General features: G+C 36.9%; 1 protein-coding gene across 1 annotated transcript; it reads left to right on the forward strand.

The window, feature by feature from the left end:
• Positions 1-1220: 1220 nt before the first annotated feature.
• Positions 1221-25135, forward strand: LOC121413907 (solute carrier family 23 member 1-like). Its single transcript, XM_041606906.1, has 12 exons — positions 1221-1803; positions 3537-3694; positions 4478-4566; positions 5497-5561; positions 17513-17694; positions 18591-18711; positions 19239-19395; positions 20784-21037; positions 21585-21714; positions 22009-22152; positions 22803-22898; positions 23476-25135. Exons 1-12 carry the CDS (start codon positions 1603-1605, stop codon positions 23757-23759), a joined length of 1881 nt encoding a protein of 626 aa, XP_041462840.1. The 5' UTR covers positions 1221-1602; the 3' UTR covers positions 23760-25135.
• The last annotated feature ends 554 nt before the right edge of the window (positions 25136-25689 follow it).

Consider the following 25689-nt stretch of genomic DNA (forward strand, 5'->3'; position numbering starts at 1 on the left):
ATCTTTTTTAATTGTTACAAAAAATAGCAGAAAAAATCATATATATATACATATATCAACATAGTACATTTTGAAATGTGGGAGACCTTCATCTTAAGCTTAGAGCTTGAAATTGATGAAGGTTCACTACAAAATGAAGGTCAACTTGGTTAGATTTCTCCATTTTGTCACAACTTTAAGAATTCCAATAGTGCTGCCTATGGAACATAATGTCCCTCTTTTCTGGTCTGAATATCGCAAGCGCCCCCAGCACCCCCGCTTCCCAGCGCCATGGCAAATAGATTATTTTTTTTAAAGTTAATCATTGTATTAATTAAATCAGTATCAGTGATTAGGATTGTGTCTGTTTTTTTTTTATACATACCTGGTCAAAATATCAACGAGTTTCGATGATTTCCATACTGTAAGGATAATGAAACAAATGGGCAATATTGATAACTCGAAAGCAGAGTTGGTTCTAGACTACGTTTTTTTTTTTGGGGGGGGTTGGGGTGGTTAAGGGATTGAGTAATAAAGTACCGCGCCTGCTCAGAAACAAAATTAAATAATGGCGGGGATGATGAGATGACGACGACGATGATGGTAATGATGATGACGATGATGATGATGATGATGATGGGGATAGTGATCATGATGGTGATATGATGACGATAGTCAAGTTGATGAGGGTGACAACGGTGTTGGTGGTGATGACGACGATGATAATTGTTATCATGGTAATAATGATACGACGATGTCGATACGTGGAGGCGGTGCGGTAAAGATGAAAATGTTGATTACGCGATAATGATGTATCAAATATCACACACCACACGTCACCCCCCTCCCTCCCCCTCTCTCTCACACACACCCTCTTTTTTTTAACAAGTGCACACCTAGTTACTAATAATGCATATAACATTTCCGTAATTTATTTAAAAGCAAGATAAAAGAGCTTTGTAGCTTAAATGCTTTGCTCACGGGCATAGGTGCCGCGGCCGGAGATCGAACCCGGACTTTCCATGTATGGCCAGGCCCCTTAGACCACTCGGCCACGGCACCCTCATCCTCCCCACGCACGCGCCAACACACCCTCGCCCTTTCCAATGGCTTTCGTTAGCACACCCTCACACACACCACAAAGAAGCAATGGGACACAAAAAGTTCACCTCTCAGTCATTTTAATAGTGCTCTCTTCTGTATATCGTCTCTGCAAGTTTGGCGCCCCATCATCATCGTACAGTAGATCGAATCCAGCCACTAATCTGTATATTAACAGATCAGTGGTCCCAAACTCAAGTTCATCTGCTTCATTAGCTGCTGCTACATTTCCGACTTTTCGACTGCAAACAGAAGTCGTCATACAATGTCGCTGCTATGCCTATAATGTCACGACAATACGATATTTAGATATTTGACGTTTCTACGTTTGGCATCGTATCTGGAAGATGTGACTGGATCTAACAACACTACCTTCCCGTGCTGCCTGTAGGCCCCCAGATTACCTCAACGATCGCTTCTTCATCCTTTACACAAATCCATATTGATCAATTTCTAGCAAGCCGTTGACCTTTGGTTCTTCTCCTGTGAGCGTTATACGTGTATTATATTTATTCGTTTACCATGGCGTACATGAGCCAGGGTGTCGGGAAGAGGCTTGGAGGGCTTGACGATGACGAAAGCGACGACGACCAGGGGACTGACTACCTATCACATGAGGCCAGGAAGAAAGCGGATCAAATCTTGAAAGAAATCTCCGGTGATATGATGTATAGGCTAGAAGACAGACCGCCTTGGTATACCACTGGTGTTCTCGCTTTTCAAGTAAGCATCATAGTCAGTTCTTTCTTTTTTTTTCCTATTCCCCATTTGTAAGATAGGAACAAACTCTACCAAAAATTATAATTAAAAAAAAAATACATTAAATTTAGGAACAAATATGTAATACAAAGTTATACATTTGAAACTCAGATAAATAGTAAAATATTGTAGCTTATAATAACATTTAAGTGTTGGAAAAGTTCTTTAGGTTTCTTTGGCAGTAGCCGATGAGCACATTCTTTTTAGGGGGGCTTGTATGTCGAATGGGGCAGAATTCATAAAATGCTGCGAGCGGGGGCAATCATGTAGACATTTTTTTTTAAATTCAAAGATCTATGTTGTGATAGACTTTGACATAATTTTTTAGAAAACAATCTCCTATTTCACCCCTTTTCTTTTCCTTATCATCCTTTTTCTCCTTTTTCGTTTCCTTGCATGTTTTGAAAATTTTGGGGGTCCCACAAGGCCACACCCCCTCTCCATCCGTACTCCAGCGTTCTTTTAACATTGAATGTTTGGGCCTAATACGATAATATGAGGATTGAAATATATAAAAAAAAAAACATGTATGATTAAAATTTCTAGAATAAAACCTGCATTGACATGATTAAGCATAACAAGGTAGGGTTGTTTTGGGAGATCTTAGGGCCAGTGAGTGACATAATTCCCGGGAGTCCTATCCCCCCCCCTTCCGCGCCGCTGACTCGTGACAGCGCCAGAAATTGACACACAGTGTCACCCATGGCATGATCTCTGAAATTACCTGATTATATTTGTTTTCTTCTTAAATTGCGTTGGATATAATAATAATAATATTGTACTTATAAAGCTCATAATATAGGTAATCTCTATGCGCTTAACAAATGAATTATCTATTACATAAGAGATCAAAATTATTAATATGGTTTTCATTAAAAAATACAATATTATACATTAGACTAAGTATTGTGCTACATTATAATAAACATTAAATTTACATATATCATTACATGGTATTAATTTGGTGCAAAACATATTGAATAAAACTATATTAAACTATATTACGCTACAACAATGAAAAAAAAATAGGTCTTGATTGATGTCTTGAAATGAGCTGTTGAAGTGGCTTCACGTTGTTGAGATGGTAGAGAGTTCCATAGATGTGAGCCAAGGGTGGTGAAGGCATGTTCTCCATAGTACTGGGTGTTGACTCTGGGAGTTTGGAGAAGATTTAGATTGACTGATTATGTTAATTAGTCAGGTTATTTCTAAATATTGTGATTTTATCACCGTCACATTTTGTTGCCTTCTTAGCAAAATATGACCTCGAACCCGTCCTCCCATATCATATTCAAATATTGACTGATAATCATGTCAATGTTTTTTATCTATATATTAATCAAAAACGTGCAGCGTTGAAGATCAAAAACAATTGATAAGAGAGACGATCGATGTTTTAATAACGTATTAAAGGTCATGTTTAGATAAATTAAACTTGTTCTACCAAGTTCATGTATATAGTAAGGAAAACAAAAAGTGAATTACTTACTTGAGCAAACGTGAAGAAAAGAACAAAAACAAAATAAATCACGTAGCATCTATGCCACGTTTATTATTTTGATTATTGATTGTCTTTTAACAAACTAAACAGGATGAGTGAAAATGATTTGTATCAAAATGATAACAGGACAAAACTTGGACAAAAAAGGCCAACAATCAGTTTGACTTATTTGTCTTTTCTTTTTTTTTGTCTAAAGCATTTTTTAACGATGTTCAGTGGGAGTATAGCAGTGCCTATAGCTTTAGCCCCTTTTCTCTGCATCGACCAAGATATTACACTTCTATCCAAGTTCATCGCCACCATCATATTCGTGTCTGGGGTTCAAACGTTTCTTCAAACTACAATGGGCATCAGGTAGGCAATGAAATCAGCTAAAGAGTCTTTCCCTTTTTTCATTAAAAATGATAATCACTTTTTAAAGAACTGAGGGATAATAATTATATTGGCAGTCTTTTCATGAGCCGCGGATTGGTTTTGAAAGTGAGGGTGCGCTGAGCCGAAAGAAGGTGTGTGTGTGTGTATGGGGGGGGTGACCATAAAAATTAAAATCAGAAGGTAATTTTACAGTTTCGTACACGTTTATTGAACAAAAGTGTGTGTGTGTGTGGGGGGGGGGGGTGAAGCCTCAGCGGTCTGGTTCCGCGGCTCATTAACCTGTACCTAATAATGGTATTTCAATACTTAGAATCCACTTTGCATACATTAGTTGTTGCTATGTCGGGCAAACCTGGAAAGCTCTCCGGTTGTTTGAGGCAAACTTTGTTAAACTGATATGCATAAAATTTGAATATGTTAGTAAACCGGTCTATTTTCACGGTTTTGTACACGTTTAAAAGTGTGTGTGGGGTGGGCAGGGGGGGGGGCAGCCATCTGGTTCCGCGGCTCATACATTTTCGTTATAATAGTCGATCAGCATAATTATTATCTATATTTCATTTTCAATTATTTCGATTCGACTGATTACTTTTAGATGTAATCGTTCAGGGGTCCGTTTCAGAGAGAGTTGCGTTTAAACGCAAGTCAAAAATTCAATCGCAAGTCCCAAATGCGCGCTGTTGATTGATGTTGATTATTAAGTTGCGATTGATTGCTACTCTTTCTGCAATGGGCCCCAGATCTGCTGCTTATTTTATTCAGACTCCCAATGGTACAGGGGCCGTCTTACTCCTACGCTCTCCCCCTTATTTCAATGATGGACATGCGAGGTGAATGCCCGGATGTAAGTGGTAAGTTACTTTAATTCAAAATCAAGCGTTTCATCCCCAAGTCACGAGATCTTTGGTCAAACGGAAAATAAAGTTACTTTGGGTAACTAAGTTTCCTTGCAACCTCCATTCCCCATGATTATTTGACCTACGCTTTGTTTGGAAATAAAGTTCTTATATATGCATCAAACCACTTTCGAAAAGAGAATTATTCTTTGTATTTAATGGATGAAGTGTTTGAGAATCATATTTGTGATATGAAGAATGGAACAAGAATTATCCTTTTGAGACACATTAGATTGAACACTGCTAGGGCCTGGATTCGAATTGATATCACCAGATGTCAGCAACAAAGTATGGGAAGTAGACTCGGAGTTTGCATAATATTGAACAAGGATTCCAACATACTTCCTCTTTAATACGCAACATTGAGAGGAGTTTACCCCATGGGACTGAACACAGCTTAAATTCCTAGCACATTCATGATGCTGGAGCTGACAACAGCACAATAGAATTTAGCAAAAATCCAAGAGATACCAGACAAGCTGGTTCATTGTGTACAAGATTCTTAGAGTGTTATTGAAAGTAACAATAGACCTGCTGCACATGACTTACAAAGTAACAAAGGAGTATTCAACAGTGGTGACTAATTGAGTAAACTTAACATAGCAGTGTACATAAAGTGTAGTAAAAATGACTACGTGAACAGATAGTTAAAAAAAAACAAAATGAGTTCTCACTTCAAAATACAAGCTAATTACCAGATGCTCAAAATAATAGTAGCTTCCTGATACATTAACAAAACAGATGATATAAGACTGAGTACATAAAGATACACAAACAGAGCTATGTGGAAGGGCCAACAGTATGGATAGTGAATGAGTACATCATTATATTTCATGCCTAATATTTTGAATTTGACTCTTTCTATGTATCATTTTTAATATCAAGGATCAAGTAACACTACGGAGGTTCATGATACAGTCGAGAGTGAATACCGCAGTCGGATGCAAGAGGTAAGGTATAACATCCATAATGGAAATGAAAACATCGTGTCCCGTGTCCACAGTGTGTTCGTAATGTGTTCAGTGTGTTCACATGTCTTGAGAGTATGTTGACAGTGCGTTTGCTGTGTGTTCACAGAGTACTGGCAGTGTGTTCACAGTGTGAACACAGTGTGCAAAGTGGGTTTGCAGTTTATTCACATTGTGTTCTTAGTGTGTCACAATGTGTCGGGGCGTACGTGCTAACAGTGTGTTAATAGTATGTTCTTGGTGTGGCGTAGTGTGTTTTAGTGTAACACAGTGTGTCGCGGGGTGTGCCAATAGTGTCTTCTTAGTGTGTCAGGGTGTGCTAACAGTGTGTTAATAGTGTGTTCTTAGTGTGTCGGGGCGTGCTAAGGGTGTGCTAACATTGTGTCAATAGTGTGTTCTTAGTGTGTCACTGTGTGTCGGGGCGTGCTAAGGGTGTGCTAACATTGTGTTAATAGTGTGTTCTTAGTGTGTCACAGTGTGTCGCGGCGTGCTAAGGATGTGCTAACATTGTGTTCTCAGTGTGTCAGGGTGTGCTAACAGTTTTTTTAGTGTGTCGGGATGTGCTAGTGGCTCGGTGTAAAAATGGCAGAGGTAAAAATGGCAGAGGTAAAAATGGCAAAGGTAAAAATGGCAGAGGCAAAAATGGCAGAGGTAAAAATGGCAGAGGTAAAAATGGCAGAGGTAAAAATGGCAGAGGTAAAAATGGCAGAGGTAAAAATGGCAGAGGTAAAAATGGCAAAGGTAAAAATGGCCAGTCTTAAACCCCCCTGCCAAAAAATCCAAAAGCCCCGCCATGTACAGTAGATTAAATAAGAAAGGTTCTGAGAAGAAAATTAGAATTATAATGTTTGGCTAATGGAAAGGGTAACATTTATCATACTGTAGATTTTCTGCACCAAATTTATAACACCCGAGTTTATTTTTCTTGATTTATTCCTTGACTTACATGAATAGCCTTTTCATGTCAAATCGCTCTTCTAATATTCAAATTTGAAGCACACTTTGGATCCCGAGTATTGTAATTAGTTCATTAAAGGGGAAATTCATCCTGACAGAAAGTTTATTGTAAATATAGCAGAAAATAATTAAAATGATATTGGTAAGGTTTTAAGGGAATCCATCAAAGATTTAAAAACCTATTAGAATTTTATATTTTAATGGTGACGTTATTTGCGAGCATTTTTTCCCCCAAATCTGGTGTAACAAGATATATCAATGAAATGTCGTTTGAAAAAAATGAAAAAAAATTGTTTTTGTTCATTTTTTTTAAATTTCAATTTATTTCATTTTCAACAGAACGAAGTAAAGTGGTCGAAATAATTACAATGAACTTATACAGACAATATAAATTGAGGCATGTACAATATATGATATTTTTCCATAATAAAACAAATCAAAGTATTATATATTAGCAAAATATCATAATAAAATTCTGAGAAAATGGAGGGGACCCTTCTAAATAATCATTGCATTATATCAACATACAAATCATTTCACATCCGCTCCTGAAAGACTTTTTTAGTAATCATGAACCCAGATTAAAAATTTGAAAAGTAATACGGGGCAGCTACTCGTATTTGATGACACAGATAAAAAACTCAAACTTTCTTATAATTTTCTTGATCTTTGATGGGTTTTCCGTAAACCTTCACCAATAATTTTTCTGCTATTTTTTACAGTAAAACACTTGTCAGGGTGAATTTCCCCTTCAAAACAGGTCGATAGAATGGTACCTAAGAAAAGCCTATAAATTTGAAATAAAATCCTTGATTCGCTACACATTTCCAAATTCATGCGGTAACTGTTACCATAGAAACTAGTTTAGGAACCTGCTATCCACTGGACTAGCTGCAATGAGGTATTGCTCTGAAAAATTAAACACTTATTGCTATTATTATATCATTTACTATTAACTATATGCGTATCATATCAATATCTATTCGGATCCATTATGATGTTGAAATATGAAAAATAACTTTTTATTACAGAACGGTTTGTTATTTTTCTGTTATCCAAGTAATGCAAGTGGTTCGAAGAAATCCCGAACTTGTCTATTTCAGTGTGTTAATGGTAGCGCACATTTTGGTGTTCACAATAAAATTCGTTTGGTATGTATGTGATGAAGTGTTGTTCTACTCCAAGATAAATCCTTTCATTACTCACTAATTGAAATCATTCTGGCATGAAAATGTTTGAGCTTAATCATATCAACAATAAAGTATAGAGCTGACCTAAAATGATTAAAACATCTAAATAATATATTTTCAGTTCATAATGCTCATTCCGTCGATAGGATTCCATTCAAGGCCAATAATAATGACTGATATTAATTGGAAAGACTTTGTCTTTCGTTGATGTGGTATGTCATGATCCTTACCTCAAGTCATTTTTAACTCTTGCCATTTTCACCGTCTGCCATTATTACCTCTGCCATTTTTACCTCTGCCATTTTTCCTCTGCCATTTTTACCTCTGCCATTTTTACTTCTGCCATTTTTACCTCTGCCATTTTTACTTCTGCCATTTTTACCTCTGCCATTTTTACCTCTGCCATTTTTGCCTCTGCCATTTTTACCTCTGCCATTTTGACCTGGCACCGTGCTAGTATTGTGTTATAAACTTTTTTTGAGAAAAATGTTTTTATCAATTTCTAGAATCAAATGGGACCCACAAAAGACTGCAAGCTAACACGAAAACAAATTTTGATATGGATCTAATTGATTCTCATTGAAAAAAAAAACACTTTGTGTTCCAAATGGAATGAAGCGTCATGTATATGTGTTTTGGGGAGGAAAATTTATGTTGGTTATGTGCACTGTAGACATCCGTCACACCTGTTAACCACGTTAACCCTTGCCCTTAGCTTGCTAGGTCATGCTATATGTAAAATGTAACAAAACATTCCCATATACCTTCACAATGACGTGTAGACAATACGTTTATACCGAAGCTCAATTCCCATGACTTTAGAAATAGAGGCGATGCAAGGGTATTCCAATTTTAGGGGGAGGGCGAGGCGACAGATAATTAAGAGGGGTACTGAGCGTTCTCGATCGAGAAAGGGTTGTATGGACAGTAACACATCCTGCATTTCTCTTTAAAAATAAACTTTATTATTCCCTTTTTACCCTCTCTATCTTTATTTTCAATTTGTTCACTACTAAGAAAGCGATGGGGGGGTTGCCTCCTGGCCCCCTGTAGTCCGATCCTGTAGGCTGTAGCACAAGCCCGGTTCGGGATAACCTCTTTGTTAAAGGTCAAGTCCACCTCAGAAAAATGCTGATTTGAATCAATAGAGAAAAATCAGACAATTTCATCAAAAACGGATGTAAAATAAGACTTTATGACAGTTCAAATTTTCGCTTATTTTTAACAAAATAGTCATATGAACGAGCCAGTTCCATCCAAATGAGAGAATCGATGATGTCACTCACTATTTTTTTGTTTTTTATTGTTAGAATTATACAATATTTCAATTTTAACAAATTTGACGATTATGACCTCCTTGCCTGAAGCACAAAATGTTAAAACAATGGATTTCCACGTGTTCAGGGAGGAATGAAACTTCATTTCACATGACAAAGACGAAAGAATGAAAATATTTCATATTTCATATGATAAAATACAAAATAACCATGTTTTTTATGTATACAATATTTTTTTTAATGGTTACTTGTCAATTAGGGTGCTGATTACGAATCTGAATGATGCCACTCATGTAACCTTGAGCATTTTCCGCAAATTGGCAAAATCCAATTTGGCAGCCAAAATATGCAAATTACCCATGAAAATCATAAAATTGTCCGCACATTTGCTACGATACTCATAAAATTGTGTGGCAAGAGTGCAATACTCTCTGAAAAAATTCTTGACAAAATATTTCATTTCCTGGTATTCAAAATGGCCGCCATAGACCATTGTATACTCTATTATGTAGAATGTGAACAGGGAAAACTAATTTTCGCAAAAAATTAGCACTAAACTGCAAAAAATCGCGATGTGTAAACGAAGTAATATATGCAAATCATCATTACTAAGGAGATAATACCGTTTATTATGTCATGTATGGGAACATTGCTGTATTTTGATATCTAAAATAGCCGCCACTGGCCCAAACAATATTGTGTACAATGGCAATGGGGGCCAAAAAATTCACAAGAGTCATCACTCAAATGCATATTACTAAGATTAAACGATTGGAATACTGACTAAAACATAATTGTTAACGAAATATATTATTGATATGCCATGTGTGTGTTGAATGTTCTATTTTGATATTCAAAATGGCTGCCAAAGGCCCTATAAAAGTATTATGCTCAATGAGAAAGAGGAGCAAGAATGAGCACTAAAATGCATATATGGGATACTGTCTAAGAACGTATTTTCTAACGAAATATATATCATTCAGGTTTCAAATTTGTGATAAATACTGTATTTTGACTTTCAAATGGCCGCCATAGACATTAACAGTATTATGTTCAATGCAAGTGGGAAACCAGTATTCACAGGAGTGAGCACCATAAAGGCACGTAATAGTGACATATCAGTAAAATATTGTTTATAAGTATAATTTATGGCTGCCATATGCCCTTTCTGTGAACATTATTTGTCTCCACTCAAATTGTATATTATACGATAAGGGCCTATGGTGGCCGTTTTCAATAATTAAAAATGCAGCATTTATTACCTTAGCTTACTTACACAACATTATGATATATCTCGTTAAAAACCATTGCTTTAGACAATATTTCACCCTGTCATGGTCAAGCAAATCCAAATTCTTTTAAAATTATATGTCCCATTCACATTGCAGATAATACTGTTAGGATCTATAGGGACCATATTGAATTTAATAATACAGCATTTATCTCATTCATGACAAAAGAAATGACGTCTTGCTATAAAATATGTTTTCAGAAAACATTTTACTCGTAGATCAGCATGCATTTTATGTTTCTTACTCATGTAAAAATTATTTTCTCCATTCGCATTGTACTTAATAAGCATAGGGCCTCTGGCGACCATTTGAATTTCAATATACAGCATTTATCATATAAATGGCATATCAACAATGATGTTTTTAGTCAGTATTCCATTCGTTTATCTAAATAATATGCATTTTAGTGCTCACTCTTTGTCATTTTTTGGCCCTGGTCATTGCATTGTACGTAATACTCTTTGGGCCAGTGGCGGCTATTTAAGATATCAAAATACAGCAATGTCCCCATATGACATAATAAATGATATATCTCGTTAGTATTGATGATTTGCATATATTTCTTCTTTCATACATTTTAGTGCTCATTTTTGTGAAAATTAATTTTCCCTATTAATATTGTACATATTAGAATATACAATGACATAAGGCGGCCATTTTGAATATAAGGAAAATAACTATTTTGTCAAGAATTATTTATTCAGAGAGTATTTCACTCCTGCCATACGATTTCATGCTTTTCATAGCCAATATGTGCGGGCAATTTTATGATTTTCATGGGTAATTTGCATATTTTGGCGGCCATATGTGATTTTGCCAATTTGCGGAAAATGCTCAAGGTTACACGAGCATCATCCAGATTCGTTATCAACACAAGACAAGAAACCATCAAAATATATTGTATATATAAAAAAACAAAGTTTCTATGGGACCTATACTGGACTATATTGCACAGAGTCAATATGACAAGTAGCAAGAGAATATCTCATTAACCCCCCCCCGGGATGGGTGGGGGTGGGAGGTAGAACGTCACATTTTTATTATTGTTTTTTTTTCCTCTTGTCATTTAAGACTTCTTGATGATATTTCATTTTGTAATTGTTGAAACGCATCAGTATCAATTTCCAGTATCTTCAAAGTTTGATGTAAATATAATTTGTATAATTATACAATGATAATAAAAACTGCATATATAAAGCACCTTTTGCCTGAGGATACAAAGCGCTGCCATTATTACCCCGGCTTTAGCTCGAGCTACCACCACCGGCGCTCAGAACATGCAAGGAATTACCTGCCGGGTACCCATTCACCTCACCTGGGTCGAGTGCAGCACAGTGCGGATAAATTTCTTGCTGAAGGAAAACACGCCATGGTTAGGATTCGAACCCACGACCCTCTGTTTGAAAGGCGAGAGTCAGAACCACTAAACCACGACGCGCCCGCTATATGAGATATGGATTTATTGTATAATTTATTATCGTGTTTCGAAATCTTGTTTATGGAATGTGCATACATTAAAAACATCCTTTAAAAAGCATACGATCAATAGCTATGCTTTGTGTTACGGAGCCCAGGTCATCGATGAAAAAGGCTATTTTGCTTCTAATATATTTTACAATATCCCTTTTATTACCAGTATTTCGCATGTCTTTGCTTAACAACCAGTGGCGGCACCAAGGGGGGGGCATGGGGGGGGGCATTTGCCCCCCCACTCAGAAGCTTTGCCCCCCCAGTTGCCCCCCCAGAAATTTTGAGGACTTATAAGAAAATTATACAGTAATTTGTAAATAAGTAGATGCTGTCGTACTACATATTCAAGCTCAGCTGTGAAGTGCTCTAAAATACCATTTTCTGCTCTTCAAAACTTGAAAATTTTCTCACTTAGTCGCTGTTGGCTTCCTCGCACACTATTAGTTTGTAATAAGTTTATATCGCTTGTTATATCTTGCATTAAGGCAGACATTTCAATGTGTGATACACAAGCTAATGTAAGTGTTAAACTACAGTACATGGCGTGTATTCTGTCGTCAGCAATGTTTATTCTTTGGGGGGGGGGGGGCGTGGAGGACAAATACTCAAAGTCTGCCCCCTTCCTTGAAATAAATATGCATCTACTCATGTAAAATTTGGATTAAACTCATCGATTTGCTTCATTAACAAATAAGAATGCTTGAACTCTTCGTTCATAATTTGTCACCGTCATGGTTTTTAGTGAAAAAGTAAATAGGCTATGTAAAGATGTGCAATCTGCGATGGGTGTTCTGTCCCCTCCCTCTTAAATTTTCGACCTTTCCACGAGGGGAATGTCTGTATCTATTAGGCTATATTCTCATAACAAGACACCCAACTATAGTATATTTGAAAATAAACTTTACCCTGTGTATTAAAAACTTTCCTGTCTTCGGAAGAAAATTATTAGGCCTATGTATGAAAAAAAATAAGATATGAAAAAGAGAACAGAAATTAAATATTGAAGTCTTTTACAATGCGATCATGCATTTTTTCTGATGTGATACAAAAATGTAAAAGTAGAATAGGTCTACGCCTTAAGATTACATATATGTAAATGTTCAGTTCATGATCTAGTTTTGATCAATAACTTTGCTCCATTAAGCATTACCTGATTTTACAAAAATTTCTGTTTATATCAAGTGTAACAAAAAAATGTTTATTGGGGCCACTAAAACTCGCGCTTCGCGCTCGATTTTTCCACACATGCAAAAAAAAATTTTGACTGCCCTTGCCCCCCCAATATTTTCTTTTGCCCCCCATTTGCCCCCCCACTTTGAAAATCCTGGTGCCGCCACTGTTAACAACCAGTATCGGCCTTATTGTATCCAAGTTTTCATTTACTCCACATTAGGGAGTTTTTATCTCTACGACGTACGGCGAATTCAAGAACATAGACAAAGTATTGTCAAATGCTATCATGACAATGAACAACCATGAAGTCTTTGTCGAAAATTTGTGAAGCAAGACATTTTCGTCCTGAACAGTGCACAAAAACACGTGCAATTTTCGTCATGCAGCTCGAAAACTTAGGACGATACTGCTGTTCCGTTTCGCCAATTTCCAATCGAGACCTCCTGTTACAACCGATAATGTCGCACCAACGCATAATGACGCATAATGTCGCAGTCAACACATAATGTCGTAGTTTTTCTAACGCATAACCTCGCATGTCACAACGCAGTGTCGCAGCAAATTGTCAACGCATAACGTCACATGTCGCAACGCATAATGTCGCAGCGGTATTTTCTTCAGGACTCGAGTTACAGATAATATATCAAATATGCTTTCACTAAGTATTTAGGGACACGAGAAAAAGAATTAAGTGATTTGGAAATCAGGATTTTTCTTTGAATGGATATTTATCAGTTTATTTCCATTTCGTCTACTGCCTTTCCCCCCACTATCGCATGGTCTGATATCATTTCGTCTACCATTAGTTAGTCAACTATCAACAAAGTCCCATAACCATTTCGTCTAATTACCATCTCGTCTAATATTCAGTTGGTCTAATAGCCGTTTGTTTATTATCATTTAGTCTAATTGTATTTTTTTCAATTGGTCCAATATCCACTTTGTCCGATATCATTACTTCTATTACCTTTTGGTCTAATAGCCAATTGGTCTAATAACCACTTGGTCTAATAACCACTTGGTCTACTCTCATTTCCTCCATGTTCAATTTGGTCTAACTTAAGTTGGTTGACTATCACTTTGTCTAAACCCATTTCGGCTAACAATCATTTGGTATCGTTGCCATGGGTCCAATCATCATTTCGTCCAATCATCATTCGGTCCAATAGACATATTCATTTCATCTTAATGGTCTACTGGTAATAGACCTCTACGATGACTCTATGTATCATTGCCGACTTGTTGCAGTACTACTCCTGATTTGTGGTTCAGATCAGCTCGCGAGCGCAAAAAACCCTTTAACTTCCGCCTGCATTATAGACCAAATGAATGATGGACCAAGTGAGGATTAGACCAACTGGTATTAGACAAACTAGTATTAGACCAACCGACCTTTAGACGAACTGGTATTAGACCAAATACAATTAGACCAGGTGAAAATAAAATACATTAGACGAAATGTCAATTATACCAAATGAAAATTAGACCAAGTGGCGATTAGTCCAACTGGCAATTAGACAAAGTGGCTATTAGATCGAGTGGTCATTAGACCAATTGGCTATTAGACCAAGTGGTCATTAGACCAAAATAGAATAGGACTAAGTGGGTTTAGCCCGAATGTTGTTAGCCATTCTTATGATTAGACCAAGTGATAATAGACCAAGTAGACCAAGTGATAATAGAATCTGTCAGTAAACCGAAGAAAATACCGGTGATTGGACCTATTGGTGATTGGACCCATGCCAACGATACAAAATGATTGTTAGCCGAAATGGGTTTAGACAAAGTGATAGTCAACCAACTTAAGTTAAACCAAATTGAACATGGAGGAAATGAGAGTAGACCAAGTGGTTATTAGACCAATTGGCTATTAGACCAAAAGGTAATAGACGTTAAGATATTGGACAATGTGGATATTGGACCAACTGAAAAAAATACAATCAGACTAAATGATAATAAACAAACGGCTTTTAGACCAACTGGCTATTAGACGAGATGGTAATTAGACAAAATGGTTATTGGACTTTGTTGATAGTTGACTAACTAATGGTAGACGAAATGATATCAGACCATGCGATAGTGGGGGAAAAAAGCAGTAGACGAAATGGCAACAAGTGGAATGCCTCTGGCCGTCTCACCTGCATCACGCGGTTCAATATAGCATCAGTGCTGACTTTGAAAACTACTCTAACTCGCACAAGATGTTCAGTGATACATGGTTACTTTTATGTCCACTTTTTATGAACTAGACCAATAAACTTACAGAGATATGATGGTTATTCAACAAAACAAAAACCCAACATGGCCAAAGTTCATTGACCTTACATGACCTTTGACCTTGATCATGTGACTTGAAACTCGCACAGGATGTTCAGTGATACTTGATTACTCTTATGTCCAAGATTCATGAATCAGATCTATAAACTTTCAAAGTTATGATGGTAATTCAACAGATACACCCAATTCGGCCAAAGTTCATTGACCTTTGACCTTGGTCATGTGACCTGAAATGCGCACAGGATGTTCAGTGATACTTGATTACTCTAATGTCCAAGTTTAACGAACTAGACCAATATACTTTCAAAGTTATGATGCTAATTCAACAGATACCCCCAATTCGGCCAAAGTTCATTGACCCTAAATGACCTTTGACCTTGGTCATGTGACATAAAACTCACGCAGGATGTTCAGTGATAATTGATTAACCTTATGTCCAAGTTTCATGAACTAGGTCCATATATTTTCTAAGTTATGATGACATTTCAAAAACTTAACCTCAGGTTAAGATTTCAATGCTGATTCCTCCAACATGGTCTAAGTTCATTGACCCTAAATGACCTTTGACCTTGGTCATGTGACATGAAACTCTAATAGGATGTTCAGTAATACTTGATTAACCTTATGGCCAAGTTTCATGAACTAGGTCCATATACTTTCTAAGTTATGATGTCATTTCAAAAACTTAACCTCAGGTTAAGATTTGATGTTGACGCCGCCGCCGCCGCCGTCGGAAAAGCGGCGCCTATAGTCTCACTCTGCTATGCAGGTGAGACAATAAACCGATAAATATCCATTCAAAGAATAATCCTGATTTCCAAATCACTTAATTCTCTTTCTCGTGTCCCTAAATACTTAGTAAAAGCATAATTTATATATTATCTGTAACTCGAGTCCTGAAGAAGATACCGCTGCGACATTATGCGTTGCGACATGTCACATGTGACGTTATGCGTTGACAATTTGCTGCGACATTATGCGTCGAACGCTCTTGGCATAATGTCGCAATCTGCGACATTATGCGTTGCTGCGACATTATCGGTTGTAACACCTCCCACCTGTTGTTTTTGTCTCACCTGCATAGCAGAGTGAGACTATAGGCGCCGCTTTTCCGACGGCGGCGGCGGCGTCAACATCAAATCTTAACCTGAGGTTAAGTTTTTTAAATGACATCATAACTTAGAAAGTATATGGACCTAGTTCACGAAACTTGACCATAAGGTTAATCAAGTATTACTAAACATCCTATTAGAGTTTCATGTCACATGACCAAGGTCAAAGGTCATTCAGGGTCAATGAACTTAGACCATGTTGGGGGAATCAACATCGAAATCTTAACCTGAGGTTAAGGTTTTGAAATGTCATCATAACTTAGAAAATATATAGACCTAGTTCATTAAACTTGGACATAAGCTTAATCAAGTGTCACCAAACATCTTGCATGAGTTTCACGTCACATGACAAAGGTCAAAGGTCATTTAGGGTCAATGAACTTTGGCCGATTTGGGTATATCTGTTGAATTACAATCAAAACTTTAAAAGTTTTTGGATCTGATTCATGAAACTTGGACATAATAGTAATCAAGTATCACTGAACATTCTGTGCAAGTTTCAGGTCACATGATCAAGGTCAAAGGTCATTTAGGGTCAATGAACTTTGGCCGAATTGGGGGTATTTGTTGAATTACCATCATAACTTTGAAAGTATGTTGGTCTAGTTCATAAAACTTGGACATAAGAGTAAGCTAGTATCACTGAACATCCTGTGCGCATTTTAGGTCACATGACCAAGGTCAAAGGTCAATGAACTTTGGCCATAATGGGGGTATCTGTTGAATTACCATCATAACTTTGCAAGTTTATTGATCTGACTTTTGAAACTTGGACATAAGAGTAATCAAGTATCACTGAATATCCTGTGCAAGATTCAGGTCACATGATCAAAGTCGAAGGTCATGTGAGGTCAATGAACTTTGGCCACATTGGGGGTATTTGTTGAATTACCATCCTATCTCTGTAAGTGTATTGGTCTAGTTCATAAAACGTGGAAATAAGAGTAACCAAGTATCACTGAACATCTTTTGCGAGTTATAGTAGTTTTCAAAGTCAGCACTGCTGCTATGTTGAACTGCGTGATGCAGGTGAGACGGCCAGAGGCATTCCACTTGTTTATCATTTTGTCTGGCATTTTCAATATGTTTACCGTATTCTTGCTTCCGTCCTGAGTTGCGGAGCGAAATTCAACTCCTAGCTCGTTGTCATAACTCGATGTAGCTTTAATCCATCACATCTCACAGGTGCAGGGCGCCCTCTTCGTGGCTGCATTCTTTGAGATCCTCCTTGGTTTCGGTGGGATCATCGGCATCCTTCTGAGGTTCATTGGACCCTTGACCATCGCCCCGACCATCGCACTGATTGGGTTCTCTGTTACCGGGCTGATCATGGATAAATGCAGCTCCCACTGGGGTATTTCAATCCTGTAAGTGACTGTACGTGGATGGATAGTTAGCATTATGATTAGGGCGTTCAGGCAGTAGCGGATCTAGAGGGGGAGGGGAGCTCCCTTATAAAAGAAATGGATTTAAAAAACAACCCATCCCCTAGCTGCGTACGAGATCGCGCAAGCAGAACAGTGGAAGATCTATACGGGACGCAGTACGTACGTCGCAGCTCATCGTTGTTATTGAACCAAAATGGTCAAAGCAAGGCAAAGGGCAAGATCTACTACTGTCACAGGGATCGAGCGTTTCATTGGATGGTGCACCTTAAAATGGTAGTTTAGAAAGTGGTCACTTGACCACTTAAGGGATGATGAGTGACGGGATTCTTAAAAAGTGGATAACACTCTCATTAAACCCTTTCCCACCCGGGTTTCCAACCCTTTTCCACAATTCACGCTCTTCGTGTTTTAGTGTGTTTATTAAGTGCTGGAATTTTACAGACGTGCCGTAGCGTACCTAGGATTTTCCACGGGGGGGGGGCAAAATCGTCCGCCAAAATATTTGACAAGCAAAAAAAAGGGTCTTCAACCACAAATAAAGGATTTCGTACAAGAAAAAAATTGACAAGCAAAAAAAAAAGGTCTTCAACTTCAAAGGAGGGGGCAGTCTGTTTGCCAGGTGTTTTTGACGCGAAACTGCTTTAGGAATTGCCGATGATAAAAAATCGGTTGAATTCTCCTTTTTTTTTTTGGGGGGGGGGGCGCTCTCAGTGTTCTTTGACGCCCCATCTATCACCCTGGAACATGGGTTTGTAGCCTGCTAGATCAATTTTTGTCTGATCCTTGATGTCTATTCCTTGTTTTTCTTCAGTGTTGTTTTGAATGATATTTGAAATTATTTTTATTTCTTTCTATTACTTTCTATTTCTTCCAAGGACGATGGCTCTGGTCCTAACATTCTCTCAGTACATCGAACGGTTTAAGATCCCGTGTCTTGGTTACTCCAAGACTAGGAAATGCCATTTCTTCGGGTTTCCAATGTTCCGATTATTTCCAGTAAGTCTGTTTTTTTTTAATTCTCTTTTTGATTCTGTTTTCTGTTTTCGTAACTCACATGGGCGGAAATCTGTCCCCAAAGGTAGGGGGACCAGGGCCTGGAAAATTTGACAAGCAAAAAAAAAGATAAAAAAGGTTTTCAACCAGTCAGAACGTAAAGTCAATTAGTCCAAAATACATGTATTATTTCGATTGTAAAGTGATGTATTTTTCTCCATCATAAGAGACCAGAAGGGGGACCTTTGATATTTGCCCCCTACTATTTTTGGTAGGGGGACACGTCCCCCTGGGATTTCCGCCTATGGTAAACTAACTTATGAAACCCATCCCCGGGAGGAATTTGATCTGAAAAGTTCCAGTTGAAATAGATTAGCATTTCATGAAGTAAATGATCCACAACATTTGTATTGCTCCATAGTTCTGTTAAAGACATTAATGAAGTAGAAGAAAATGAGAATTAACTAATGAATAAACAGATATCTTTTCAAGACCCATATATATAAATATCCAATATTTCCTCTGTGCAGATATTTTTGTCTGTAGTGATCTCGTGGATATTCTGTTGGATTTTGACTGTCACCGATGTCTTTCCAAACGATCAGAGCTCTCCATACTATCAGGTCCGAACTGATTCCAAGAGCGAAGGTGTGGCTAACACCCCATGGTTCTACTTTCCTTATCCAGGTATAGAATTCATTCTGAAATATTTTTTAAATCATATGTATTCAAGTTTTTGATCTATCAAAGCTAATAATAAATATGCAGGACATGCAGCTTATAACGATTTGACGCCTAGCACCTTTCAATGAATAAAATAGAATAAATTTTCCGTCTATATACCTCACCTGGGTCGAGTAAAGTACAATCTTGATCAATATTTCGTCTTAAAGGAGAATGAAACCTTTGGAACAAGATCGCTTGTGTGAAAACAGAAAAATCAAAGAAACAGATCAACGAAAGTTTGAGAAAAATCGGACAAATAATGAGAAAGTTATGAGCATTTGAATATTGCGATCACTAATGCTATGGAGATAGCGAATTGGCAATGCGACAAAGATGTGTGATGTCACTTGTGAACAACTCTCCCCATTACTTTAGTATATATTTCACTAGAATTGCCTCTTTTATCACATCTATCCATAAATCATGTGTTCTGTCTACATGAGGGCATGTAATACATATTTTTTAAGAATACATCATGGATAAAGAGTTTGTATCATCATAACAAAAAGCAAAAAGAGACATTTTGAGGGTATTTTATAGTCCACCAAAGGCAAAGTTGTTCATCAGTGACATCACACATCCTTGTCGCATTGCCAATGTGAGGATCTCCATAGCATTAGTGATTGCAATATTCAAATGCTCATAACTTTCTCACTATTTGTCCGATTTTTCTCAAACTTTCTTTATTCTTATTCTTTGATTTTTCTGTTTCTACACAAGCCTATTTGTTCCAAAGGTTTCATTCCCCTTTAAAGATATAAAGACTACATATTAAGTGGTGACATGAAACTTTATGGGGATGAGGAGAATGGAATAAGACAAGTGGCGTTTTTTTTTTACTTTACAAATGCAGTTTTTCTTTCTTTCCTTTCTCCCATTTTCTCCTCAGTATTTTTATGTTTCTTGAAAATCCATCGAAGTGGTCGCCCCCCCCCCGAACACTTCTCTGAGATATTGATGGGATGCAGTGAGGAAATCAGGAAATTTCCATCAAATTTGAATGATCAACTTAATGAGTGTGTGATAATTGTGTGACAATGAACTATTTATATATATATATATATATATATATATATATATATATATATATATATATATATATATATATATATATATATATATATATATATATACCATTACATTGGTTGGTATTGATCATTAAATAAAACATTCTTCAAAATGGAAGAACAGCGGTATTATATTAATACCGCTGAAATGGGCAATCCTCCATATCTTATTTGACGATTTTTCTTTTTCTTCTTGTAATTTGATCATGTATATATTTTGTTTAATATGGAAATAAATACAAACAAACACACACAAACAACTCTCTTTTCTCAAATTAACAGGGCAGTGGGGCGGAATGATATTTTCCGCTGGTGGGGTGTGCGGTATGATGGCTGGTACATTGGCCTCCGTCGTCGAATCCATAGGCGATTACTACGCCCTGGCAGGCTTGTCCGGCGCACCTCGACCCCCCGTCCATGCCATCAACAGGGGTATCGGCATAGAGGGAATAGGGGGTCTCTTATCGGCCCTCTGGGGCTCTGGTGTGAACTCGACTTCCTATTCAACCAACGTAGCAGTAATTGGTCTAACAAAGGTGGTTTCTCCATCCCTCACACTTTTCTAATAAAATGACAAGTTTGCGATCGTCATGATAATCATCTAACTTACCATGCTTACGTTTCATAGAACTTCCAAAGTTCAGAAAGCTTATTTTCCTTCTAATTCTCCTACTACTTCTTCTTCACCTTCTTATATTCTACACCCGTGAAATCAATAAATCATTTTTCATGATGTTGCTTAATTACTTGCAGTAAAAACCCGGTTTCCTTAACATCATAGTTTCGATGAATATAGCTTTTCTGCATATTGACATCTAGAATAAAACTTTGGGGATCACTGTTTAGATAAGGAAAAATATTATCAATCCGTCAACCAAGTATGGCTGAAACGTTGCCTTATGATTGAAATTGCATATTAGATGCTTGAACACCATTTAAATTCAGACGAATCCATCAATACTAATATTTTCTTTTGCATTTACAAATAACGCTTTTCGCCTTTACCTCAAGTCATGAAATAATAGAATTTTATTACAGAAGAAGGCAAGTAAAGGGTGTAGATTTGTTTTGCATTTATTTCAGGTAAGCAGCCGTTTTGTGGTCCTGGTGATGTCAGGGTACCTCATCATTTTGGCAGTCGTCTTGAAATTTGCTGCGATTTTTGCCGCCATGCCTGATCCGATCGTTGGGGGAGTCCTAGCAATCACCATTGGTAGGTACTGACGGAAAGGATGAAACCGGGATGAAACACTTTCAACGTTTTAAAACAAAATTTTCAAACAATTGCCCGTGTTAAATGTTGAAACCTGAAAATTGTATCTTTTGAAGGTTTTATTCGAAAAAAGACAGTATGCAAAAATTTACTGAGTATGTGACAATGACACTTATGAATGTAACAAATTTTGAATGTTAAGAAATTTTGAAGCTGATAAAGAAACCACAGGTCGTCATGACAAACAAAGTAATTCTTAGAATTTCATTTATTGAAAATCACTTTTTTTTTCAGGCATGGTATCTGCAGTTGGCCTTGCTACATTGCACCACGTCAATATGAGCTCACCAAGGAACCTCTTCATCGTGGGATTTTCTTTCATTTTAGGTCTTGCTCTCCCACAATACATTGCGCAAAATCCTGATATCATTGCGACAGGTAATAACACAGCCATAATAGATCACTGAAAGATTAAGCTAACGAATCCTTTTGAAAACTTGAATTGAGTCATATGAATTCGAAGAACATCCATAACACCCTTAATAACGTCATTATCTGGTAACTTATCAGGAACTTGATTTCCATTACATTTTAATTTCAATGTTTGATTTAAATTATTCTATAACGAACACCTACAGAATCCAAACAGTAAATAATTTGGAATATGAAGTTTACTTGGAGTGAATACATTTAGGTAAATTTCTTTACACACATAACTCATTAGTTAACTTGTCCGCTATGTGACCCCCCCCCCCCTTCAAAATAAGTGAGAGTCAAATTACACATTAAATTAAGTCCAATGGCACAAGACGAATGGCTTATTGAAAAGCCATTGTCTATCTTACGACACATTTATGTGTGTACATAGAGACTCTTTGTATCTCAGTTTATTTTTCAGCATCCTAGAAGCTGGGAACTACCTCTTAAATTGGCCCTTCCCATATCTTTTAAAGGTGTCCCTTTGGGTAAATTTGGTTTACACAGGCTGCTTCGTCTACTTCCCGCTTGCACATGAGTACTCCACGTGGCCTTATAGTACCAAAATAATAAACCAAATCTAATAGACGAATAATAATTTGAATACACAGGTCTACCAACCTTCGACCAGATCTTGACCGTTCTGTTGCGAACAAGTATGTTCGTGGGTGGTTTCATAGGATTCGTACTCGACAACACCATACCAGGTAAACTTATTCAAAATGCGAGAAAGTTTTCCAAACTTCAAAGAGAACAAGATATGAAAATTCTTCACGATGAAAAGAAAAGAAACTTTGATTTGTTTTTTAACATCGTTACTTAAAAGTTATCTCAACAATTTTTTTTTGTTTAAAAAAGGTCATGCATTGCCTGAAAACTTGTAAACATTTTGTGACAGCCTTGTGCCAACGACAAGGATTTCATATTGATTTAATGTCACAGTTTCTTCATTGTTATTTTGTGTATTACAGTTTGCAATTGAAATAATATTACTATGATTACAAAACAATGTAATATGTAATTTAAATTATGGCGACTGGGCAAAATGCCGGACGCATCCGATTCAATCTTTCTGTCGTCATTATTTTGGTCGTTGCAACTTACATCTTAGAGGAGAAGGGGCGGATCTGGGCTTTATCATGACGGGGGCATTTTAAAAAGAAAAATCTGAAGAAATATGTTTTATGTCTCTCAAAAGGGGAGGGGCACGGGCCTGGACCCGGGAACCACCACTGCTTCTACAGAACATAAATAAATTATTATAATTTTATTTTTAATTCACAGGCACTCGCGAAGATAGGGGTCTAAAAGGCACGCAGGATGATGTACTCACTAATAAAAACGATGATGGTAATATGAGTGAAGAAATGAAAGCTGAAGTTGGCCGTCTAATAAACGGTTGCTACGACATGCCGTTCGGAATGCCATACATCAGAGACTTGACTTGGACCAAGAATATCCCTTTTAGTCCGACCTTTACTGGATTTAATATCACTTGTAAATGTAATTATAAGTTCTGGAAGCGATTGCCGAATACGGAAGGTCCCGCGGAAGAAACCCAAGTGTAAATGGTCATTTCCAATAGTTGAATAAAAAAAGAAAGACTTGAGCTGTACCTCTAGTGTTGTTCACACTCATACTACCTAGACAGGTTGCAGTCGTCTGTTTGGAGGAGTTTTAAAACATTTTAAACCTTTTTTCTGTAAGGTGGAGCCAACGAAGTTCAACGGAACAACCAATGTAACTGAGACTAGAGGTTTTGGTCTATACTACCTTAATTGTCGATTATAGCTGATTGTTGTTGATGAAGAATAAAAATGGATTGGTCTTATATTCCATCAGATTCAAACTTGGCAGTGAGGCCTTAATCAGCCATGCACATTCCCCCCCCCCCCCACACCAATCTGACACATATTGATGCGATAAAACAGTAGCATAACTGGATTTAACGCAATATCGGCGCGATTGGGGCCCAATATACATAGGTCTACACGTATCTTTATTAATATCAAAACTACTGCACGGTGATTACAAGCTACACGATCACTACTGTTTCCCAACATGGTTCCCACTCCTCGAAGTATTTGGACAACACAAGCTGAGTCCTCTTTTCCATTTGGGCAAAAACTTAGAACCAATCCAAGCACCCAAGAATTGATACAACTTTACTTGACAGACTGAATCAGTCCAAATTTTATTACTCCGAAATTTTCTGCAACAGTAAGAAGTAGAATTAGTACTGAATTGGATGTACGATATTGAGATTTAGTTAAATTTATTGTGTAAACTATGATAATGACATTATTTGGGGCTAACCGCGATTAGCATTTTTGTTAGCTCCAATTACCAAATGTTTTGTTTATATGTGATGTAGGCCAACTACTCCTTGTAATACCTAACAGTCATATTTGGTAATAAATTCAATTCAATTCAATACTTGAAGCTTACCCCTAAAATTTGTGTGTTTTTTTTGCGAATTACGCTGACAGTTGGATACGCTCTTTCCTCTCAGATCGGCAACAGTGTGTATTGTTTGAATGGGTAATCGGATTGGATAAAAGTTCTATCCGGTGTGCCCCAAGACTCTGTTATCGGACCAATATTAATCGGACGAATTACTGTACCACTGATTTATCTGACATCTTCTTGGCCCCTTCCACAAGAATTGTAACGTGGAATTTATCCATTTTATGCAAACAGGCTTGGATGATCCTTTTGTGTTGCGTAAAGTGGTCCTATAAGTTCATTGAAATCTAATGATACGAATATGATTAGGACCCGTAATGCAGTGACAAGTGTTTACTAGTTTGGTGACAATTAAGCTGATGGATGTATATATTTGAATTTCAATTTCACGGGATATAAGTTTAAAGAAACGTATTTGTTGTGTCGTTAACAGATTTATCAAGCTCTGATCGACGTATAGATCGAGTAAAACGACATAGATATAAAAAAATTTACTCCAAATGTCCCTCTTTGAAAACCTTCCCGTGTATGAAGAAGCTTATATTCTTTCAATGTACAGTAAAACCACGTACCGATGCTTTCCATTTTTTTGAAATTTTACTCCAAATTTTCCTCTTTGAAAAGCCTTCTCTTGAAGAATCTTATAATTTCTATGTTGTTGGAGGTCTTTTTATTGGATATTTAGTATTATCATATGAACTTCGATTTTTTAGATACTTTGATGTAATGTTACAGTATGTTCAACAGCTCTACTTCTATACAAATAGAAACCCATTCGTTTTCATTCTATCCACTCACGATAATGGTTATTTGTCAAGACAATGATTTTTTTGTATATATTGGATGTCGACTTGTATTGTTATTTTTCTTTAACAAAAAACGTAGCTTACTGTGTTATTATTGTTTACAATCAAAATGGCGTTCTCCTGCATCCCTCTAAATTATCATACTGTTTAATTGAAACATACATTTTGTTGATAATTATTTTCTATTTTTCTTTGCTTATTTTGTGTTTTATTTGTTATATATTAC

Source organism: Lytechinus variegatus, chromosome 1, assembly GCF_018143015.1.
Source record: "Lytechinus variegatus isolate NC3 chromosome 1, Lvar_3.0, whole genome shotgun sequence".
In the NCBI taxonomy this organism is placed as follows: Eukaryota; Metazoa; Echinodermata; class Echinoidea; order Temnopleuroida; family Toxopneustidae; genus Lytechinus; species Lytechinus variegatus.

What these genes read in the sequence shown, in the direction of transcription:
- LOC121413907 (XM_041606906.1), top strand. Translation starts at nt 1,603, where the DNA reads ATGGCGTACATGAGCCAGGGTGTCGGGAAGAGGCTTGGAGGGCTTGAC. An exon ending in CAGTAATTGGTCTAACAAAG is followed by an intron (nt 21,038 to 21,584) that starts GTGGTTTCTCCA and finishes CATTTATTTCAG; the next exon opens with GTAAGCAGCCGTTTTGTGGT. An exon ending in TCCTGATATCATTGCGACAG is followed by an intron (nt 22,153 to 22,802) that starts GTAATAACACAG and finishes TTGAATACACAG; the next exon opens with GTCTACCAACCTTCGACCAG.